Genomic DNA, 19,906 nt, shown 5'->3' with positions numbered 1-19,906 from the left:
CTGAAACCGTTCATCTGCAGTGGTCACTTAACAGAACAAAAGACTATCTATGGAACCTAATCAGCTCTGTCTTTAAACAGTGGAGAAGGGCAGGTCCCCACCCTCTCTCTTGATGCCCTCAATCAGCACAGGCTAAGTTCTACTGCCCTTTACTCATACAATAAGAACAACATTTCATCCCCCCCCCCCCCCCGCATTCAAGTGATTTGTAACCCAACCGCAGCCAAAATCTATCAAATCTATCACTTGGGCAACACAGCTCTGTTTGCTGGATACCTAGGTAGATTAGGTGTGAATGTAAATACAATCTGGTCCTGAAGCCTTTCCCTGCAGCCCCAGCTCATCACTAGCTGTCAGGGAGAGCTCATTTAGACTTTGCTTACAAATCATCATTTGAAATTATTAGATTGGCCAACATCACCAGAATGAATGCACTGACATTGTCATAAAAAACAACAGCTGTATAAGGAAGCTAGTCCATGTTCATACTTTTCAAATCTATTATACTTTTTCAGATACACATATTTTATCATACACTATATATGCTTTTAAAATGTGTATTAATGTTTCAATTTCAATTCAAATTTCCAAACAGTCACTCAATTGGCATGCAACTAGTTCATAAAACTGGGGGGGGGAGTGTTGGGGAAATTCAGTGGGGGTGTAGGGAACATTGTGTCTCCACTCTGTCCCCAACTCAGAGAGAACATGGGTCTTAGACAGCATTCAACTTCAGAGCGTGGCTCTTCAGCTCAAGCTTTTAGCACTGGCAGTCCCTGGCTTAATCCATGGTGTTGGCCGAGACAGAGCTTAGCACATAATCACAAGGCCACACTCTGGAATCTCCTTTCCCAAGGATTAAGTGGTAAGAAAATCAGAGATATGTTGACTATTCTGTGCTTGTGCCTCTATGAAATATGTATTATACAGCAGGTGACGTGCCAGAGTTGAAAAGGCAGAGTAGGAGAAAGATACCAGCAGACTCCTTTAATATCTGTAAATATGCACTGGGCTCTGGTAATACACCCACAAAACATGGCATAGATAGTAACTTTCCCTCCATGTGCATCCCAATGTGTAGGAAGCTGATAAGCTGTTTAGCGAGAAGGCTAAATTCAAAAAGAAATTAACTGGAAGCATATTTAGGAATTGTGGCTTCCCTGGAATTATAATTACTTACAGAGATGTAAAGGCTTATACATGAAAGAATCCTAAAGTGTTTTATAAAATGCAGGCCAGACTCATTTTAACCACTACTGGAACACAGTTGCCTCTGATATGGAACGTGGCAGCTATTTGATGGTGCACAGCCACACTACATGAGAATTTAGGAGGAAAAGTGAAAAAATATTGTCTCTAACAGACTGCAAAGGCAATTTTAAGGAGGCAAAACGTAATAATCAGGATTGGAGTATGATTAAGATAGGAGGGTTCACCCCCACTTCTGAAAAAGGTGCCATTGGATCTTTACTGACCATCAGTGGTCAAAATCCCCATTTTCTCTCTCATCTGAATGAGGGACCCATCCACTACCAGCATAATGAGCCTCTATCACCAGCTGGGGGTACTGGTTCATGGCTAACTCAGGAGGAGCAGGACAAAGGAAGCCATAAAACTAGCTTGCCTAATAGACAGGGATCTTAACTACAGGCTGAGCGAGACTGTACTGGAAACCTTAGGAGTGCACTGAAGTGGGCTCTTGGCAGAGAGGCCTGTCCATTGCTGGAGGTCCGAGCGCATTACAGAGCACTTTGGGAGGGCAGTGCCCTAGTTAATACAGTGATACCTGCACTAAAGACCACTCAGGACCAAGAACATGGGGTTGAAAAATGCAGAGGTAAGCAGGTTTCTAAACTGCAGGACTCGCAGGCTTGTAAGGGTTGTGCTGTCACACACAGCAAACAGTCAAGTGCACCTGCCGCCTGATTGCAAAAAAGGAAGGGTTTTGATGCAAACACAGGAAAAGCCAGTTGGGTTAAAACAAAACCCGCCTTACCGCTGTGTGCTGGAGCCATGCCCCATCTGCACAGAGAAGGGAGCTGTGTTTGAAATCTGACTCCTAACAAATCAGCTGGCCAGGGTGGAATCCAATCTAGGCTCAGACAGGTTCTAATTTAGCTAGGAGTTGGGCACGACAGCACGTTAAGCCATGTCTCAATATGCTTCAGGACTAGGGGCTGTATTTTAACACTGCAGGCAGAGTGGCTTGCCACTTGCCCACTCACTGACTACCAAGAAGGGCTTCAGTCTTGGTTCTTCGTTCCTGCCTGAGCCCTTAGGCTGGAGCCGTGCCTCTTTAACTCCAACCTTTTCCATGAGGGAGGCAGGAGACTTCACCGGAAGATGAGTTAATTCCTGGACTGCTGGGTCTAGACTAGAGCCTGGTATGCAGTTCCGCTGTACTTGCGTAACAGGCTTCATGCTTTAGGACTCTGTGCTCAGCACTTCTGTGATGGGAATAATGCAACAGACGGAGAGCTGGTGTGGTCTAGTGGACTGAGCACAGAGCTTGGTTATAGAGGGATTCTTAACTTCTTAATCCTAGCCATACCAGTGACTTACTCTGTGGCCTTTGACAAGTCGCTTAACCTCCCTTTGTCTCAATTTCCTCAGCAATAAAGGGGGCATAGCAACCCTTCCCTACCTCAAGGGGTGTGAGGCAGTTGAATTACAGTTTGCAATGAGCTATGTAAATGCTACAGGACAAATTCTCTGCAGATCTCAGCACAGGATTTGGCTATGACAAAGAACAAGCAACGGTTAGACCAAATGTATGCACATTAATTCATGGGGGTTTTTTTCATATGGAAAAAACTAGGGCAAAGTGGAATGGCAAGAGTGCATCTCCTTTCCCGCAGGAGGCTCTGTAACTTTCTTACAGTGATCTGAACATGCAGTTGTGTGGCACTATTGCTGCTAGTGCCACAAAAGATGTCATTTTCCCAGCCAGGCAGATCCAGCAGCAGGAAGCTCAGAAACGCCAAGTGGAATTAAAAAGTTTATTTTAAAATCCATGTGGCAGTTTATTCAGGGTGAGCAGAACCTCTTAACCTCTGGGACAGACAGACTGGCAGACCCAGGAAAATGGGGGCAGTGTCTTTTTAACTACGCACTGCCTTGTCATTTCACAAGGAGGCTATAATTGTACGTGAGAGGCGGCTGTGCAAGTTATTTGGGATTTTTAGGAATTATAACATTGCAAAGAAAATCCGCACTAACGATTGAATGAATCCCAAACTGCAACTGCAGCAAACTCAGGCATGAAAACAGGGAGGGAGGAAGGAAGGAATAATTGTATATTCCTGTCCTCAGTCTTTAAGAGGGGAAGATGAACCTGGCCCTTTCCTGTCTTCCTTGCACCATTTTGATGGATGGAAATTAATCCCATCCCTGCACCTCCTTTGTATCTGTATCAAGGCAAAATGAACCTCCCTTGCCTCCCTTTCCACACCACGGGGAGAAGATGAACTTGCCCCTTGATTCTGCAACATTCATAACATTTGTAGCTTGGCAGGGTAAAATAAAACAATTAAATCTCATCTGTCGGGGTCCCAGCAGATCAGGGCCAGGGCCAAGAAGGGCTGTTCCCACCCCCTTTTGCACCACAATTAGCTTTATGCACTATCAGTTGTTGAGCTTTGTTTTGTTTGTCTGTGGGTTTTTTGTTTGCCTTTCCTCTGAAGCATCTGGCATTGGCCACTACTGGAAGCAGACACTGGACTAGATGCATGATCTGAAATGATACAGCTACTCTTGTGTTCCTAGATACTTAACTGGAGGGATGCAAACCTACACACACCAAAGAGCTCTGCTCACTGAATCAATCTATGGTATTAACCTGGCTCCATCACCCAGTACCGGAGTGTCTCTCAATCTTTAATGCATTCATTTTCCCAGCACCTCTTCAAACTAGGGCACAGCTATTATGCCCATTTTATATGTGTGCAATTTGAGGCCTAGATCCACAAAGGGACTTCGGTGTCATTGGGGCAGAGAAGAAGAATGACTCTGTAGCCTGAGAGTTAGGGTGCCCCTGGGAGGAAGGTGGGAGACCCAGGGCCCAGTCTTAGTTAATTACCATTAGTTAATTCTTTATCTGGAGTGGAATAGCTTCAACAGGAGAGACTGAGGAAGCCTGAGCCCAGAGTCTCCCACAGCCCACTTGTCCGAGCACTCTCCTGAGAGGATTTGAACGGGGGTTTCCCACCTTTCTCCCCATCAGACAGAGTGGGGATCGGACCAGCCTCCTCATCCAAGCTCAGCGCTCTAACCTCTAGGCTGAAAGCTATAAAGAAAACCCCATGACCACCTTCTCCTCTGTCCACATTTTGAGCTGGGCTTGATTCAGTTGATGGGTGTGGATCAGGCTCTGCAGACAAGATAGGCAGGGGAATGCCTGTCTTCCCCTGGCTTGTGGATCACACTGGGGCTTAGATGGGAGATGGACCTCTGGTTCCCTACAGTAAGGCAGTGCGAATGCTCAGAGGCCGAAACATAAGCACCAAGGAACACAAATGTAGGCACCGGGTAAGTTTAGCTGCCTGCAGGGTTAGACGGCAGCCGAGTGGGGATTTTGTGGATTGCTGTGGCACCTCAATTTGGGGTTTAGGTGCCTCAGGACCTTTGCTGATATTGACCAGAGAGACTTAGTGACTTGATTTGCCAAAGGTCCTAGAGTCTAAGGGGGATGGGAAAATGCCCAGTACTGTTATCAACATTTCAGACATCTTCAGTAAGAGCAGATTTCTAAATTATGCTGTTCTGATCCCTGCCCTAGCTACCTTCCAGGAAATGCATCCTCTTACAGGACCTCCCGTTAACACTCAGAACTCCTAATGGGCTGGGTCCCACTGCTGTTTCCAGGAGCTTTGAACCTTGCATACCATCAGCCAGCAGGGCTGTTAGGTTTGTAGATTTTAAGGCCAGAAGGGACCATTATGATCATCTCTGTGACTTCCTGGATAACACAGGCCAGAGGAGTTCTCCCAATTATGCCTGCATCAAGTTCAGTTACTAGGCATCAAAATGGAGCATAACTGTATTTTTTTAAGACATTCAATCTTGTATTAACTATTTCAAGAACTGGAGAATCCATCATATTCCTAGGTAAGTTGTTCCAATGGTTAATTATCCTCATTGTTCAAATGTGGACCTTGAAGAAAGACAGAATCCTGGTTTAGCAGGCTATTCTCAGTCCTCCCAGCTGAGCCCCCTTTAAACTGAGCTTTACAATGCTATTTACCTAAGCACAACATCACTAATACAGAAAAACAAACAAACAAGAAGGTTCACTTACGTTCCAGGCTGGGGTTTCTTTGTGCAGAGTGTCTCAAAGGCATTGGAGTACAGATGTCCTACAAATACAATTATTATTTAGCTTGCTGCTCTATGTTCTGGTTTCAGTGGCTTGCTAACAGGATCTCTAGCTAATGGGTTGGGCGGAGCTGTCACTGTCCTAGTTTGCTGGAACTACTACATCAGTTTGGGAGGTTGCTTTCCCAGCTGCTTCCCCTGGCAGGACTTGTATTTACCACTTTTTATAGGAGATTGTCCGAGGCTGGCCAGTATTACACTCTGGGTCATTTAGGGCACATCTACACTGCAAAGATCCCAGCGAGTCTCAGTGCCTAGGTCAACTGACTCGGGCATGTGCTACAGGGTTAAAAATCGCAGTGGAGATGTTCCTGCTCAGGCTAGAGCCCCATCTCTGAGAACCACCCTTATCACCAGTTTTCAGGGCTCAGGCTCCAGCCCGCTACGTGGCTAGTTTTAGCCTTGTGAGCCAGAGTCAGTTGACCCAGGCTCTGAGGCTCACGGCCACAGGGTTTTTTGTTGTGTAGATGTATTCTTGGACAACTTGCTGAGCTCTAAGAGAATGAGCCTGGAGCTATGAGACAGGCAGGCCCCTGCTCTAGCCACATAACTGCCGCCAACTCCCTGATTATGTTGGATCATATTAAAGAAGTTCTCTATTAAAATTACAAATGAGTTTGAGTCCCCATAGTTTAAATTCCAGGGTATTACTAATTAAGAGGTCTCTTGGTTTTTGGTACTGTTTCTCTCCCTCTCTGTGTGAAACTTGCAAGCTGCTAATTGTGTTAGTACATTCTAAGACAGAGTCTGTTCTCAAAGCAATTCTTTGTAACAACAACTACTCACACAGAGAGAGACTCAAAGCAATACTCAGAAACAGCACCCAGAGACTCCCCGCCCTTTTGTTGTATTCATCTCGCTTTGTTAACAATTGTGATTAAAATGGAGGTAGAGGATGTATGTGGATGGATGCTTGGTGTGGATAATAACTGAATGATCAGGGAGGTGCCAGCCTAAGAATCCAGTGTCCATCAGCTGAAGAAAGCGTCAAGTGGAAATAACCAGAGGACCCCCGGAGGGCAGACTGGAATCCACTCAACAGCTTCAAAGATGGGAGAACCAAAGAACAAGATAACATCTGGCAGCACGGAGCTGTCAGGAATGTGCCATCTGCTGATTGATTCAGCAACAGCATGATGAAGCAATTCCCATAGACTGGCATAGGAAGAAATTCCTATAAAAATGGACTCTAGAAAGTGAGAACTTTGGGGTCTGATTCTGCAAACCAACTTCCAGGAGCATCAGATGAGCATCTGACAAGGCCCTGCTCCCTCCTCATGTCCAGGCCACCTGGCCAGTGGCTTGGCATGAGCAACTCTAAGACTGGTAACTATGATAACAACCTTGCAGAACCTGTGTGTGTGTGTGAATGAATGTGTGAATAAATATGAAATTGAATGGAATGTTATAGCTATAACTAACTGCTTACTATGATTCTTTCTGTATTCATAATAAATGTGGCATTTTGCCTTTTCCCCTTTAATAAGATCCTGCTGGTTTTTATTTTATTGGTATAACAGGTAGTCTTTGATGAGCTATGTCTCTTCTTTGCCCCAACTGCAGCCCTTGTGTTAGGGAAGCAGATGAGATTTTTCTGGAGGCTAGAGTGGTTATAAGGATCAATTCAGGTTTGTATGGTACTTTGTCCAAGGAAAGCACTAGGCCAGGGGATGGGCAAATTCTGGCCTGTCTAATATTTCTGTCTGGCCTCCTCTGCCCCCTTGCGATCTCCGAGTCCAGGCTGCTAAAAGTCCCATGGTGCAGTGGGGCGCTCAGGCAGGCTGCCTGCCTGCCATGGCCCCATGCTGCTCCCAGAAGTGGCCAGCTACTGCTGGCACATCTCTGCATGCCCCTGGCATGTGGGGGGAAAGCAGCTCCGCATGCTGCCCTCACCACCAGCACCATCCTCACAGAAACCAGCTAATGGATGCTGCGGGGGCAGTGCATGCGTGCATGCATGGGCAGCGCACGGAGACCCACTGCCCCCTTTTCCCCAAGTGGCGCACAGAGACGTGCCAGCAGCAGCTGGCCGCAGGCGTTTCTGGGGGCAGCGTGGGGCCACAGCATGCAGGCAGCCTGCCTGAGCCCTGCTACGCCACCGGCCGGGAGCTGCCTGTGGTAAGTGCCTTCTGGTCAGAACCTGCACCTCACACCCCCTCCTGCACCCAAACTTCCTCCAAGACCCTGCACCCCCATTCCCTGCCCCAGCCTGGAGCCACCTCCTACACTAAACTCCCTCCCAAACCCCACACTCCTTCCATTAACGTAGTAGAAATGTGCAGCCCATGACAATTTACCAAAATTCATGAAGTGGCCCCCCCTGCAAAAATTATTGCCAACCCCGCACTAGCCCTATGCTAGCTCTCATCACTTCTAGATCCTGTTTTCCCGTAGGACTTTTACAGAATCCCACTCCCTGCACTTCTTTGTGGATCAGCATAGAAAGGCCTATTTTTCTCCAGATAAATGAGGGCCAGACCCTCACTCAAGTTTTGTATGTGGTAAAGCTGATGGCTGCACTGTGCCCTATCCCACTGTATATTGCGGCATCTTTAATCTCTATTGCTGGTGGATTCTGTCCAGCCCAGCCTTACTTTCAGAATGTGGTCTTCCCTGCATTTCTAGAGAACTCATTCATTAAGGGCTTGTCTACACAAACCACTCCTGCGATACAGCAGGGGTTCTCCCAGTGGCACAGGTAATCCACCTCCCCAAGAGGCCATAGCTAGAATTCTCCTGGCGACAGAGCGCTGTCTACACCGGGGATTAGGGCGGTTTAACTGTGTCGCTTAGGGGGGTGGATTTTTCACCTATCCCATCAGCTGGGCAGCCTGCCATAGCAAAACAGAGTATCACCTAATCAAAGCTTCAGGATCAGGAGGTTGGTAACAGCCTTTGGTGTTTTAACCTGGGAAGGGAAAGAAGGCCCCGGAATGCTATGTGCAATTTCACATGGAGATCACATTGAAATAGGACTGGAAACAGCCCAAATTGTAAAAGTCTATGAAGTGGCACTGTTACAGTAGCAAACAAGTCTGGGTTTTATCCTTAGAGGTGCTATGCACCCACACCTCTTTGCCTTCAATCCTTCTGAGATCAGGGCTTTAGTTTACTAGTAAGCATCACTTTTTTATTTTATAAGTCAATTAGCATCCTGCTAACTAACAGCTGCAGTTGCTGAGATAGTTGGCATCTAAACAGCACTTCTCCACTGTAGATCTCACGTTGAAATAGGCACCAAGATCTCTATCTTACCTCTAGAGAAAATGAGTCACATGCTCAAGATCACACCGCAGGTCAGTGGCAGGAACAGAATCCAAGTCTCCAGTCCGGTGCCTTACCTACTGGACCATGCTACCTCCATACGTCTGCAGTTGCCAAGGGGGAATATTTGTGCAGGGACCGGGTATAGCACTCCAGGAAGGGACCAAGACTGAGAGACCCACTCCTTCCCTCTATGTGCTTCTGTGGCAGTTTTAGGCGAATGGATCACTCCACAGGCAGGGCTGACATAGGCCACAGCTAATCTCTGGCAATTGCTCCTGATTGCAGCCTACTGAAGACCAGGCCTGGCCATCTTCAAGATGCAGTACAAGACTGATTGAAAGCAGGTCTCTCAAAGCTCCTCTTTGTTACTATTTCCAAAGCTAAGACCTACTGGACACAGTTACACTTCCCAGTCTGTACTGATCATGTGTAGCCCAGGAGAACCCACTTCCTTCCCTAAGGTTAGGCAGAGATGAATCACAGCAGCAGTTGGGCATGTTGCTGCCAGCGTTCACAGCTGCTAAAACGTGAGAAGGTTCACGCTACTAAAGATACAGGTAAATTTTAACCCCAGTTCCTCTCTGCAGCCAATGTCCTCCCCCAGCCAGCCAACAATACCATTGTTATGAGTCAGGGAGGTTAACCACTCTGACCATGTTGTCTAATTGGCACTGACTACAGGACTGGGTAATGTGCAACACAAATGGTTCCAGGATTACACTTTTTTCGCACAGTATCTCTTTACATGGCATTAAGGATACTCAGTAATTAAACTTAAATCACTGAACACAAGAATTTAAAACAGATGGACAATCATTTATTTATTAAAGAGTGCAAAACATTATACTATCCAAAGATGCATTATACAGAACCGTGCTCAAAGAGGCAAACGGGATATGTGATTGGGACTGACACATTGTCCATAGGATGGAAAAGATGTTTTATGGCTGTTGAGGCAGATACGTCCATTAGCTGCCATCTCTTTCTTTACTGCAATGTTATTGTTTTACAAGCAAGCAAGACTTCCCCCTTACCACTCTAACCAGTATAATTAAAATAAGTCGCCTGAGATTGTGTTTAATGCATTCTATATTACCAAAAAATTAGTTAGGATTTCAGTGTGACACAGTTTCCCATGCAGTAATTGTAAATAAAAATACACACAGCTAGACTGAAAAGCATAGAAACAATTCTCTAGTTATAGCATCTGTTGCACTTAGAGACCCCCCTTTGCCCATGTTACAAGTCAGCCATACAAATGTAGAAAATTGACAGCAAAAGCCCCTCGAGCTACAGAACACTCATTTTAATTATAAAACCCACATAACTGTGTGTATTGAAAATTCACAGCAAGTTCTGCTTTCTCCTGCTGGCTGTATTTCAAAGTCAATATTAGAAATAGCACAGACTCCACTGACATCAAGGTCAGCTTGACCCCGGAAAAGAGCTTTTCAGATGGCAAATAATATCAATCAGTAAACTGTTTCCTAAGAAATCACATTTGTATTGAGTCAGTATAAATGTGTTCGGAGAACAGACATTTTGTCTAATAGGAAGGAATTTCCACTAAAGGAGCTGACAGTATGCGGGCTTAAGTCCACAGACAATGGGTCAAATCCTCAGGACTGTGGGGGCTTCTTTGCCTGCATTGCCAGCATAAGCCTCCCACGAGGGTGGCTTACTTGGCCCAGAAGGATCACTTGAGCGTAGCAATGATTCTCAGGCAGTGTAGTGTTGATGGAGGGCTGTGGCTGGAGAAAAGGGAACATGGCTGATGATTCTGGGCTCTGTCTTTGGTCTCTTGTGGACACTGCAACAAGGCTCAAGTTGTTAGAGCAGTTTGAGGTCTGCTCTAACACAGAGGGCTAGGGGATAGAAAGTCATACAGCGCTACAATCAGGCCTCCTTTCCTCACCAACCTCTGACCTGTGCGCTTTGGCCATTCCAGTACATCCGGCCCTCTATGTATATAGTTAGTATTTGGATAGATATGCTGGTTAGTAGATCAACATACTATGCACACAGCGTGTTACAACAATTGCAATGTTTGTAAGCACTTCTCAGAATTCTCTCCTGCCTCTAAAGTGGCAAGATCTAAAGTGACAGCTGACAAGCATAGATCTTCCCCTTCAGAAATGTCCTTCTACCCTAGTACTGTACTATCCAAGGACCAGATAAGTTGTCAGGGTATCAATATATCCTGAATCCATTTTGATTGCTCCCCTACTTTCATATACAACCCCTGAAGACATCCCTCTGCAATATTCAGGCCATGCTACACTATGGGGCTATACTGGCATAACCCCAGGACTGTAATTATTCTGGTATAACCTTGTAGTGTAGACACAGCCTAAACTAATGTGGAAGGGTTTTTTTCCCCCCATTGGCTTAGGAACACTACCTCCCTCCGCAACAATAACTAGGTCGATGGAAGCATTCTTCACAGAAAGCTTGGCCTGTGAAAACATTGTTAAATCACGTAATGTTAGGATATTTGGCTTTCCTGAGCATTTAAATGGTTCAGATGTTTAGTTTCCTTCATGGTTTGAATCAAGTTGGGGAAGATTTGAGCCAACTTTGAAAAGTGGGCAAGTATCATATTTAAAATGTCCTCTGGCTTCTGTCTCTCTGTTCTGCACACTGATATCCCAGAGATACACCAACCTGCTACTGCACAGCTTTGTTTACAAGGGAATCCTGGCAAACCAAGGTCTCATCTCACACAGTGCTGAACCTTCCCTGACATCGGGGGCGAGTGAGGTGGCAAGTTCCTCTCAGAATTCTTCCCCCTAGTTAGAAGCAACAATCCAACTTTGGGTTGTGATAAACGTGAATTGTATTCATGTCTGTTTTGATTTACAGAGATCAGGACTGGAAAAACAGTGTCTCCCTTTCTCATTCTTGGGTGGCTGGCTGTTTTGCAGATGGTTTCACAACTATCTCCTTATTTCTGTTTGGTTTTAATGCTAATAAAAGGAAGAACAGAAACAGAAGACTGAATACCCCAGACAATATGAGGTGGGATGGGGGGGGAAGAGATGAATGTAACGTATGTATTCTGAAGTCTACAACAGACAGAAATTACTTCTAGTTCACTTCCCTATTACACACTGGTATTGTTCTGTCACTTCAGTGGCATAAGGGCTCCATCGCCATCTATCTGGTTTTTGTAAGAGTGATGTGTGCTGGTACCAATGAAGAATTGTTCCAATTACTTCCCTGGAAAAGGGAGTGACTTGCAGCCTAATGTCCTACCCACACAGAGCAGGAAAACAACCATCTTTAAAAAGCACAACTAATGGCCACTGCTATGTAGAACTTGCTACTGTGGTGAAATTTCAGTTTGGTTTCTGATGGCAGCAGCAGGCTCTGTGAATCAGAGCTGCAGATGGTTTGAGTCTCAGATATGATTTACCATGAAAGTGAAGCTAGCGATAGATTCCTGGGGAGAAGGGATTTTTGCAGGTACGGCTGAGATGATATCACACAAGGAGTTAGCAAAATATGCAATCTTTTTTTCTACACTGAGAACTTTGAACATTATCAAAGACACTTTAATTCCAATTAAAGTGCAGCATTCTTCTTACAAAATATAAGCAATGCAAAGATATCAGCCACGTATGTAGATAAAGACAGTGATTTTAACGAAGCAAGAATTTGCCTGTAATTTGAGAAATTAAAAAAAACAAACAAACCATGAAACTGTGATTTTTCATTGAGTGATAGATTTTATATAGAAAAATATCAGAACTAGTCACTAATTCTTGCAAACCATGAATCGTATGAAATACTGATCGCTGGTCCAACTCAAGTATTCAGTATATGATCTAGAAGTTTGAACAATTAAAGGAGCGGTCTTGATTAGGTCCAGTGTAAAATATTAACCTTTTGGCTAAGATCCAAAGATAGCTTCAATTTACACTGATATATCCTCCTGTCCCCTGGAAGGAGGAAAAAGTAACACCACGGGCTCAACCTCTTTTTAATACCTCGCTTGTAAAATCTTACTACAATGGATTTGGTTAGTTCTCTCTACTGTATGGAATTCATAGTCCAGGCACAGAAATAAAAAAAAAGTGCTGTAATTAAATAGGGGGAATAATTAGTGAAACATCCTGCACTAGATAATCCAAAGGAATGACAAAGACTGATCATAAATGGTGATTCAAAGCACGAGGTACCATGTCTGTCCCAAAGAAGCTCAATGCTTTTAAATGCAAACATCTTATCTACATAGGGGCAAACTGCACAGAAAACTCACTGAAGAAACACAGTCCCTTGTTTAGTTTGGATTTCCAATGCTTCACAGAAATCAGGACCTTCTTCTGACATGATACAGCAGAAGATAGATAAATATATCAGCTCACAAAAGAGCCAACATATAGAGAGGTATGGCTGGAAATCACTGCATTCCTTCCATTGCTAATACAGTGGTCGTGAGAGGCATTTCTAGCACGTGAGCATTCCATTAGTCCCTTACTGCATATTTTGTTTCAGTATCATATAAACTATAGTCACAGTTTACTTTCGAGCCGTCAAGGTTTAAAATCAGTGCATTCTTTAAAAGTAATTAACTATTACAATGTGGGGAACATAATGTCTCTTCTAGAAAAGCCTTTTTGAAATCAAATTAATCCAGGAACACTTTGCTCTTGTTGTGGCACTGGGACAGGTTTCTGTGGAGTCCCTGTGTGGCCAATAGAGAGCCAAGAAAAGATCATTAGGTTATTCACAACATTTTGGCCAAGACACAAGAGGGAAATGTGTTGGACAGATCCTAATAATAAAAAGTGCGTCAATCAAGGGCAGCAGAAAATCCTTTCCCCGTTGTTGCTGGAATGTGCCATTATTCAAAGATCGCTGGGGATTAGCAAATTACTTTTGAGCGTTGCTTTTGTTATAAATGAGGAAGTCAGAAATGTCGTGCCATACATTACTGTCGTCATACAGGTAAGTCATGGAAGATTGCAGAGAGGGTTGGAGAGTGTGCCGATGATATTCAAAGAGCCACAGAACAATCCCCCAAGTCACAGCAGCAAAGATCGGGAAAGGGTCCTGCTTGGGTTCTGGGATATAACCCTTCTCCACTGCCAGTCGGGACAAGCCAAACAGAATTCGAGACAGCAGGTACATGTTTATCTACATAAAGAGAAAACCCAAGGAATATTATCCTAGTAACATGGCTAGCAAATCTGACCAAATCAAGGAACTTGGAAATTAAAGACATAAAAAAAGTTAATATCTGATCATAGTTTACTATATAATTGCCTTCAACATTATAATGTGTGTTTGTATCCTCCTAACATGATTACTGTCCTGCTTTGTTCATTGGCACTCTAGTTCTGCTGAGCAATAGGTTTCATCTGGTACCACATGCTATCACTTGGAAGATCAGTTGTATTAGCAGTAGATGGTGCTGTTGCTAATTCACTCCACCTTGTGAAGTGTAATCAACTTTCCAAGAGCTCAGTCAATTGGCTCTGCATCTTCATGTTAAAATCCAATTTAGATAAACTGCATGGGCACACTTATATCAGTTTCATACCATTTATATTGGTATAACCTGAAACTGTACATTTTACTATGTCAGTTAAACAAATAAGCGCCAGGTTTAAATCAAATTAAGTGTGTCCAAAGAGTTCTGCAGCAGTTCAACTAGATCAGTTTCAAATCACAACTTCAGTTAAACCAGTGCAAGTCTGTGCATGGAACAGGCTGGCGTGGCTTTCCCAAGGCTATCCTGTGAGTCAGTGGCAGAACTGGAAATACAAGGCAGGTCACCTGGCTCCCAGTGCTGTGTGCACTACCCACTGATGCAAACTATTTTCCTCTAGGCTTTGACAGTAAACAAGCTAAATATGAAAGGTGGCCATATCACATTAGAGCATCACTTACAGCATCAGTCTTTTTTTGTTTTTTAAATCCTAGTCAAACCAGCTGGTACACAACATGTTGTTGTTTTTTGGGCAAGGTCAGAAAGATAAAACTCCACAAATACATTTGTTTACCTGGCTGTTGATATGATTGTTTTCACCAAACACTAACCAGCCTCCAACACAGGCTGCTAGGAAGGAGTGCAACTGAAAGTTCTTTCCCTGTAGTCGGGATTGCAGCGCCATCAGCCCCTTGTAAGTGAACACAAAATACGCCAGGTTTCGGGAATGAGTGTATGTGGCCTGAGCAATCGCTTTCAGTTTCTCTCTTAAACTGAGCAAAGGAACAAACAAACGTTAGTAAAGCAATAACGTGGCCATCACATTGTTCACTCTGCTGGTACCATATCTACTTAGACTAAGGTTTTTGGGTCAAGAACATTCTACCTCTGTGCGTACAGCACCTGGCACAATGGGGCCTATTCTTGGTTAGGCTGTAGACACTACTGTAATACTTTTCTTTTCTGAATGGGCTCAACAAAAACAAAGCTATGAGAATGGCTCATTTCACTGCTAGGCCACTGATCAGAATCCAGTCTAGGTCTGTGTGTACACTGATGATTTATCATAGTTCCAGAAACTGACAGCCAGCCACTGGAGCAGCTGCATCAGCAAAACCACTCGGGGGCTTTCCTTGTCTACACAATTTACACTGGTGCAGTTTAACCCTGCTTGAAACAAGGTAAGGCCCACTGGGACTAACGGCAATTCTCCTTGTCTGCCCTGGCTGGCCCTCTGGGGAAAATCCCCAATACTGTATAACCAAGGCCTAGCTCAGCGGTGAGATATCGGCTTCCTGAACCTCTGAAACAACAGGCTGCATTCTGCTTGTCATTTGCATTTTTAAAAAGTCACATTGTGAGATTTTCCCATTTAGTTATGAAAATAAGTATTTGATCTGAACAGGTCTGGTGTTTTCAAAGAGTTCACTTTTAAAAAATGGATGGCTGTAGCATGCTCTCATCCTTACAGAGAATGCCAGAAAGGAAGAGCTAATGTCTGTACCTTCCACTCTTGAAGAGAAAGGTCATCACCAAAGCATGGGGGGCACGGATTTTTGCTCCATAGCTGCAAGAGAAAAATTATTATATGCATACACACAATGTTTTCAGCGGGCTTTTTATTACTGTAAGCCAACTATTGATCTTTTAAGCCTTATACTTTAGTGGAAATAAACCAGAAATCATTGGTTGATCAACTTAAGTCAATTTCAGTACATGGCCTGATAATTCAATCAATGGGTTGGTAGCTTTATTTTTTATTTATATGGTATTACAGCCAAATAGCCACAGGCTAAGAGACTGTAACTTAAAAATAATGAAGACAATTAAACACATTCCAAATGGGAATAAAACCAAACAACCTCAGCTGAAGTAAATAAATAAAGAAATGCTAGCTCTGAGCACTTGAAAGGGCATTATCGCCTTTACAAAAAAAAAAAAAAAAAAAAGGCTATGAATGCATCAATAAAGCCCTGCACAGATACAAAATTTGTATCTGATCTGCAAAAATGATCCATGGATATCTGTAGATTTGCAAAACTTGAGATGTAAACTTTGGATCCACATCCATCAGCAATCTGCAAAAATGGTCCACGAATATCTGCAGATATAAAGCGGATATCCACGGATTTTCAGGGCTCTGTTCATCATTCATAGTGCTAGTTATCTTTATTAAGTGCTCAGAGCTATACAGCTAAGTACTCAGTTTATCCTATTCCAAATGATGCAATTCAAAAGTGGATCAATGGGCCTTCTACACGTCCATGTTTTAACCAAAATGTAACTTCATTTCACAATCCTACACAGCTCCCTGCTTGTTGACTTTGGAACACTAAACCTCAAACCTGCAGTGAGAAAACATTCATCAGGCCACAGAACTCATCTCATATTATTTTTCTTCTCCTACTATTATTCTCGAGCTCCAAGTTCAAATCTTGGCAGATGATGGAGTTGGGCTTTATGGTCAAAGATTTGAGTGATTTTAATTATTGCAGCAAAAACATGAGTCACAAAATAAACTTCTTTCAGTCCTCTCTCCAGTTTCTTACAGTTCCTAGGATTGCACTCTTTTCCCCCTTAATTTGAATTTATTTCCCCCAGATTAAAAAAATCCTCCAAAATGTCTGCATATGGGATGTGAACAAAGATTTTAATCTCTGCAGCCTAAAATTAACTATCTGAACATGTAGCCTGATTTTCAGAGACGCTGATCACCCAGAGCTCCTTCTGAAACCAATGGGAGCTATGAGTGCTCAACACCTTAGAAAATCAGGTGCTTTAATATGGTTTTGAATGCCTAAAGTTAGGCAATTATGTTTGAAAAAATTGTTTTTTATTAAGATAGATTTAAAACAGGGGAAGTATCAGTAACTTAAAGGGAGAAAATTAAAAACAGTATGTTAGAATATATACTTTTAAATCTCCCCCACACCCACCTCCTTCACTGCTTTAGTAGCTAACTTGCCATACTCTGACAAGTTTGGCCTGAATCTCTGGTTACCTGACCTTGACTCCCCCACTCACTCAGTTACTACAGACAAATGGGAGCTGGCAACTAGGGCTTGCCTACATAGCCCGGTAAAACACACCAGGGTGGTGTGATTTGTAAAGTGCACCAACAGGTCATTAAAGCAACCAAAGTACTTTTTAGAATGCACCAGCAGGGTCACACAGGGCCCTTAGAGCACAACTCATTGGTGCACTTCACAAATCACAGCCTTTGGGTGCATTTTGCCAGCACCATGCCAACAAGACCAAAGTATACGTTTTCTTCCCTAAATAAAGATAAAATGCCTAATTCTGCTTCCACTGAAGTCAACAGAAGCAGGTACGACCCCACTTTTAGAAATTAAGCCCTTCTTTGGAGTATTTTTAAAACATCTGTACAATGTATGGTCTTTATTCACAGCTCAAGTAAATGCAGCTAGAACTCCTCTGAAAGGTATCAGCTAAGAAACAAACACAGATTATAAATGCCTTTCCAAGGGGCAAAATAAATTGCCCTACTGGTCTGTAAAGAACCTAGCCCACAGTAAGCACTCCACTGACAATGCTCCCTGATACTTTGTATCAAGGGGCTGATTTGTGGGTATGTTTAAAAAGTAGCAACTCACACTCAAGTTCCAAAATATCAGAGACTAGTTTGCTTTAGGCACGTTCTGTCAGGCAAGGACAGCCCTAGGCTACCAGCTGCAGGCTCAATCTCTGCTGCATCCATCTCCTAATCAGACAAGGAAGTCACTTTTTTAAAAACTACTCTCTGATCCAGAGCAAGATGTCACTTCACAGTGCCACAACACACCATGCAGACCCAAATAGTGGCATCACATTGCAACACAACCAGGCCAGGATCCAAAGTCTCATCCCATATGGATAGGGACAACATATCAGAATTCAGAGTAGCAGCCGTTTTAGTCTGTATTTGCAAAAAGAAAAGGAGTACCTGTGGCACCTTAGAGACTAACAAGTTTATTTGAGCATAAGGTTTCCCGAAAGCTCAAATAAATTTGTTAGTCTCTAAGGTGCCACAGGTACTCCTTTTCTTTTAACATATCAGAATACAGTTCTTAAAATTATCCAAAAAATGTGTGGGTGGGTCTATCATAACCTGGGAGCAGCAATTTTGATAGGACTGTGCTTAAAGTGCACCCCACGAGGACAACTTGACTTTATTTTATTTTTTGCTAGGTCTGTGACCCTTTGTGATCCATGATTCTTGAAGCACTGCTGGAATAAGCTGTAAAGAATTCCTCAAATTAAGCTACAGAAGCTGCTCCCTGAAATGCATGCTTCCTCCCAGGGAGGTCACCTCTACCCCAGCGGACTCTGGTGGTGCAAGGGACAATCCTAGGGCACCCTGGGTATGGGCGTGCGGAGAAAACCCCCTCCCACCTCACAAGCACAGTGTGTGTGTGGGGGGGGGGGGGGGGGGAAGAGCCTGAAAAGACAGGCGAGGGGGGGAGGAGGGCCTGGAGGAGAGCCTCCTCCCCACCAGGCACAGCCGGGCAGGGGTTAGCAAAGCCTGGAGAGGAGAGCCCCCCACAGGCACAGCCCGGGGGGAGGGCCTGGAGAAAAGAGGGACCCCCCCACAGCACAGTTTGGGGGGGAGAAGAGACCAAGGAGAGAGCCCCCCCAACCCACAGGCACAGCCCGGGGGAGGGCTGGAGGGGAGAGGGCCCCCAACCCACAGGCACAGCCCGGGGGAGGGCTGGAGGGGAGAGGGCCCCCAACCCACAGGCACAGCCCGGGGGAGGGCTGGAGGGGAGAGGGCCCCCAACCCACAGGCACAGCCCGGGGAGGGCTGGAGGGGAGAGGGCCCCCAACCCACAGGCACAGCCCGGGGGAGGGCTGGAGGGGAGAGGGCCCCCAACCCACAGGCACAGCCCGGGGGAGGGCTGGAGGGGAGAGGGCCCCCAACCCACAGGCACAGCCCGGGGGAGGGCTGGAGGGGAGAGGGCCCCCAACCCACAGGCACAGCCCGGGGGAGGGCTGGAGGGGAGAGGGCCCCCAACCCACAGGCACAGCCCGGGGGAGGGCTGGAGGGGAGAGGGCCCCCAACCCACAGGCACAGCCCGGGGGAGGGCTGGAGGGGAGAGGGCCCCCCCACAGGCACAGCCCGGGGGAGGGCTGGAGGGGAGAGGGCCCCCAACCCCCCACAGGCACAGCCCGGGGGAGGGCTGGAGGGGAGAGGGCCCCCAACCCCCCACAGGCACAGCCCGGGGGAGGGCTGGAGGGGAGAGGGCCCCCCCCCCCACAGGCACAGCGCGGTGCAGGGCTGGAGGGGAGAGGCACAGCCCGGGGGAGGGGAGCAGGGCCCCGCACCATGGGACGGCAGTAGGTACAAGGGTGACCCCGCTTACACCGCTCCGTTCCGGAAGCCCTTGAGCACGGCCAGCGCCGCGCGGTATCTGCGCCGCTGCAGCAGGGAGTTGACGGTGTAAAGCAGGGTCTTGAGCATCGCCTGGGCCCCCATGGCCGCGACGCTGCGGGGGGGGGGGGCGCCTCGGCAGCGCACAGAGCCAATGGGACCGCTGGTAAACAGGGTCCGTGCGGACAGAAGGCGCCACCAACGTGAGGTTCCGCATCTGCACGGAGCGAGCTGAGCTCAGCCCATCCTACTCCCATGGGCTCCCTCACCTGTCCATCAAACCTTCTGACTAAGGGAAGACGCTGCCCTGCTCCTTTAAGGAGGAGCTATCGAAAGTGATCTTGCTATTGGGAAAAGGTCCCAATACTGCAGCCAATCACAGACTGTCCCCGTCTCCAGGTCTGTTGCGATTGGCCAGAGCAGAAGCGACTCTCTGCCAATGAGGGTTAGGCCTCTGGCTGGCG

The 19,906-nt window shown here is 45.6% G+C and overlaps 1 protein-coding gene and 1 long non-coding RNA gene across 2 annotated transcripts; one reads left to right on the top strand and one right to left on the bottom strand.

The window, feature by feature from the left end:
- Window positions 1-1,778: 1,778 nt before the first annotated feature.
- On the top strand, window positions 1,779-5,266 carry LOC122456419. Its single transcript, XR_006275338.1, has 2 exons — window positions 1,779-1,837; window positions 3,313-5,266. It is a non-coding gene; the product is annotated as an uncharacterized LOC122456419 (long non-coding RNA).
- Window positions 5,267-9,435: 4,169 nt separating this feature from the next.
- PXMP4 (peroxisomal membrane protein 4) lies at window positions 9,436-19,674 on the bottom strand. The gene is given in 5 exon segments (XM_038370080.2): window positions 9,436-13,779; window positions 14,649-14,847; window positions 15,579-15,641; window positions 19,435-19,571; window positions 19,573-19,674. Coding segments are annotated over 5 exon segments (750 nt in total). The 5' UTR covers window positions 19,660-19,674; the 3' UTR covers window positions 9,436-13,515.
- Between the last annotated feature and the right edge of the window lie 232 nt (window positions 19,675-19,906).

Source organism: Dermochelys coriacea, chromosome 13 (assembly GCF_009764565.3).
Source record: "Dermochelys coriacea isolate rDerCor1 chromosome 13, rDerCor1.pri.v4, whole genome shotgun sequence".
NCBI classification, from domain to species: Eukaryota; Metazoa; Chordata; order Testudines; family Dermochelyidae; genus Dermochelys; species Dermochelys coriacea.
The sequence above is the reverse complement of the archived record's forward strand: the minus strand, read 5'-3'. Positions and strand labels throughout refer to the sequence as shown.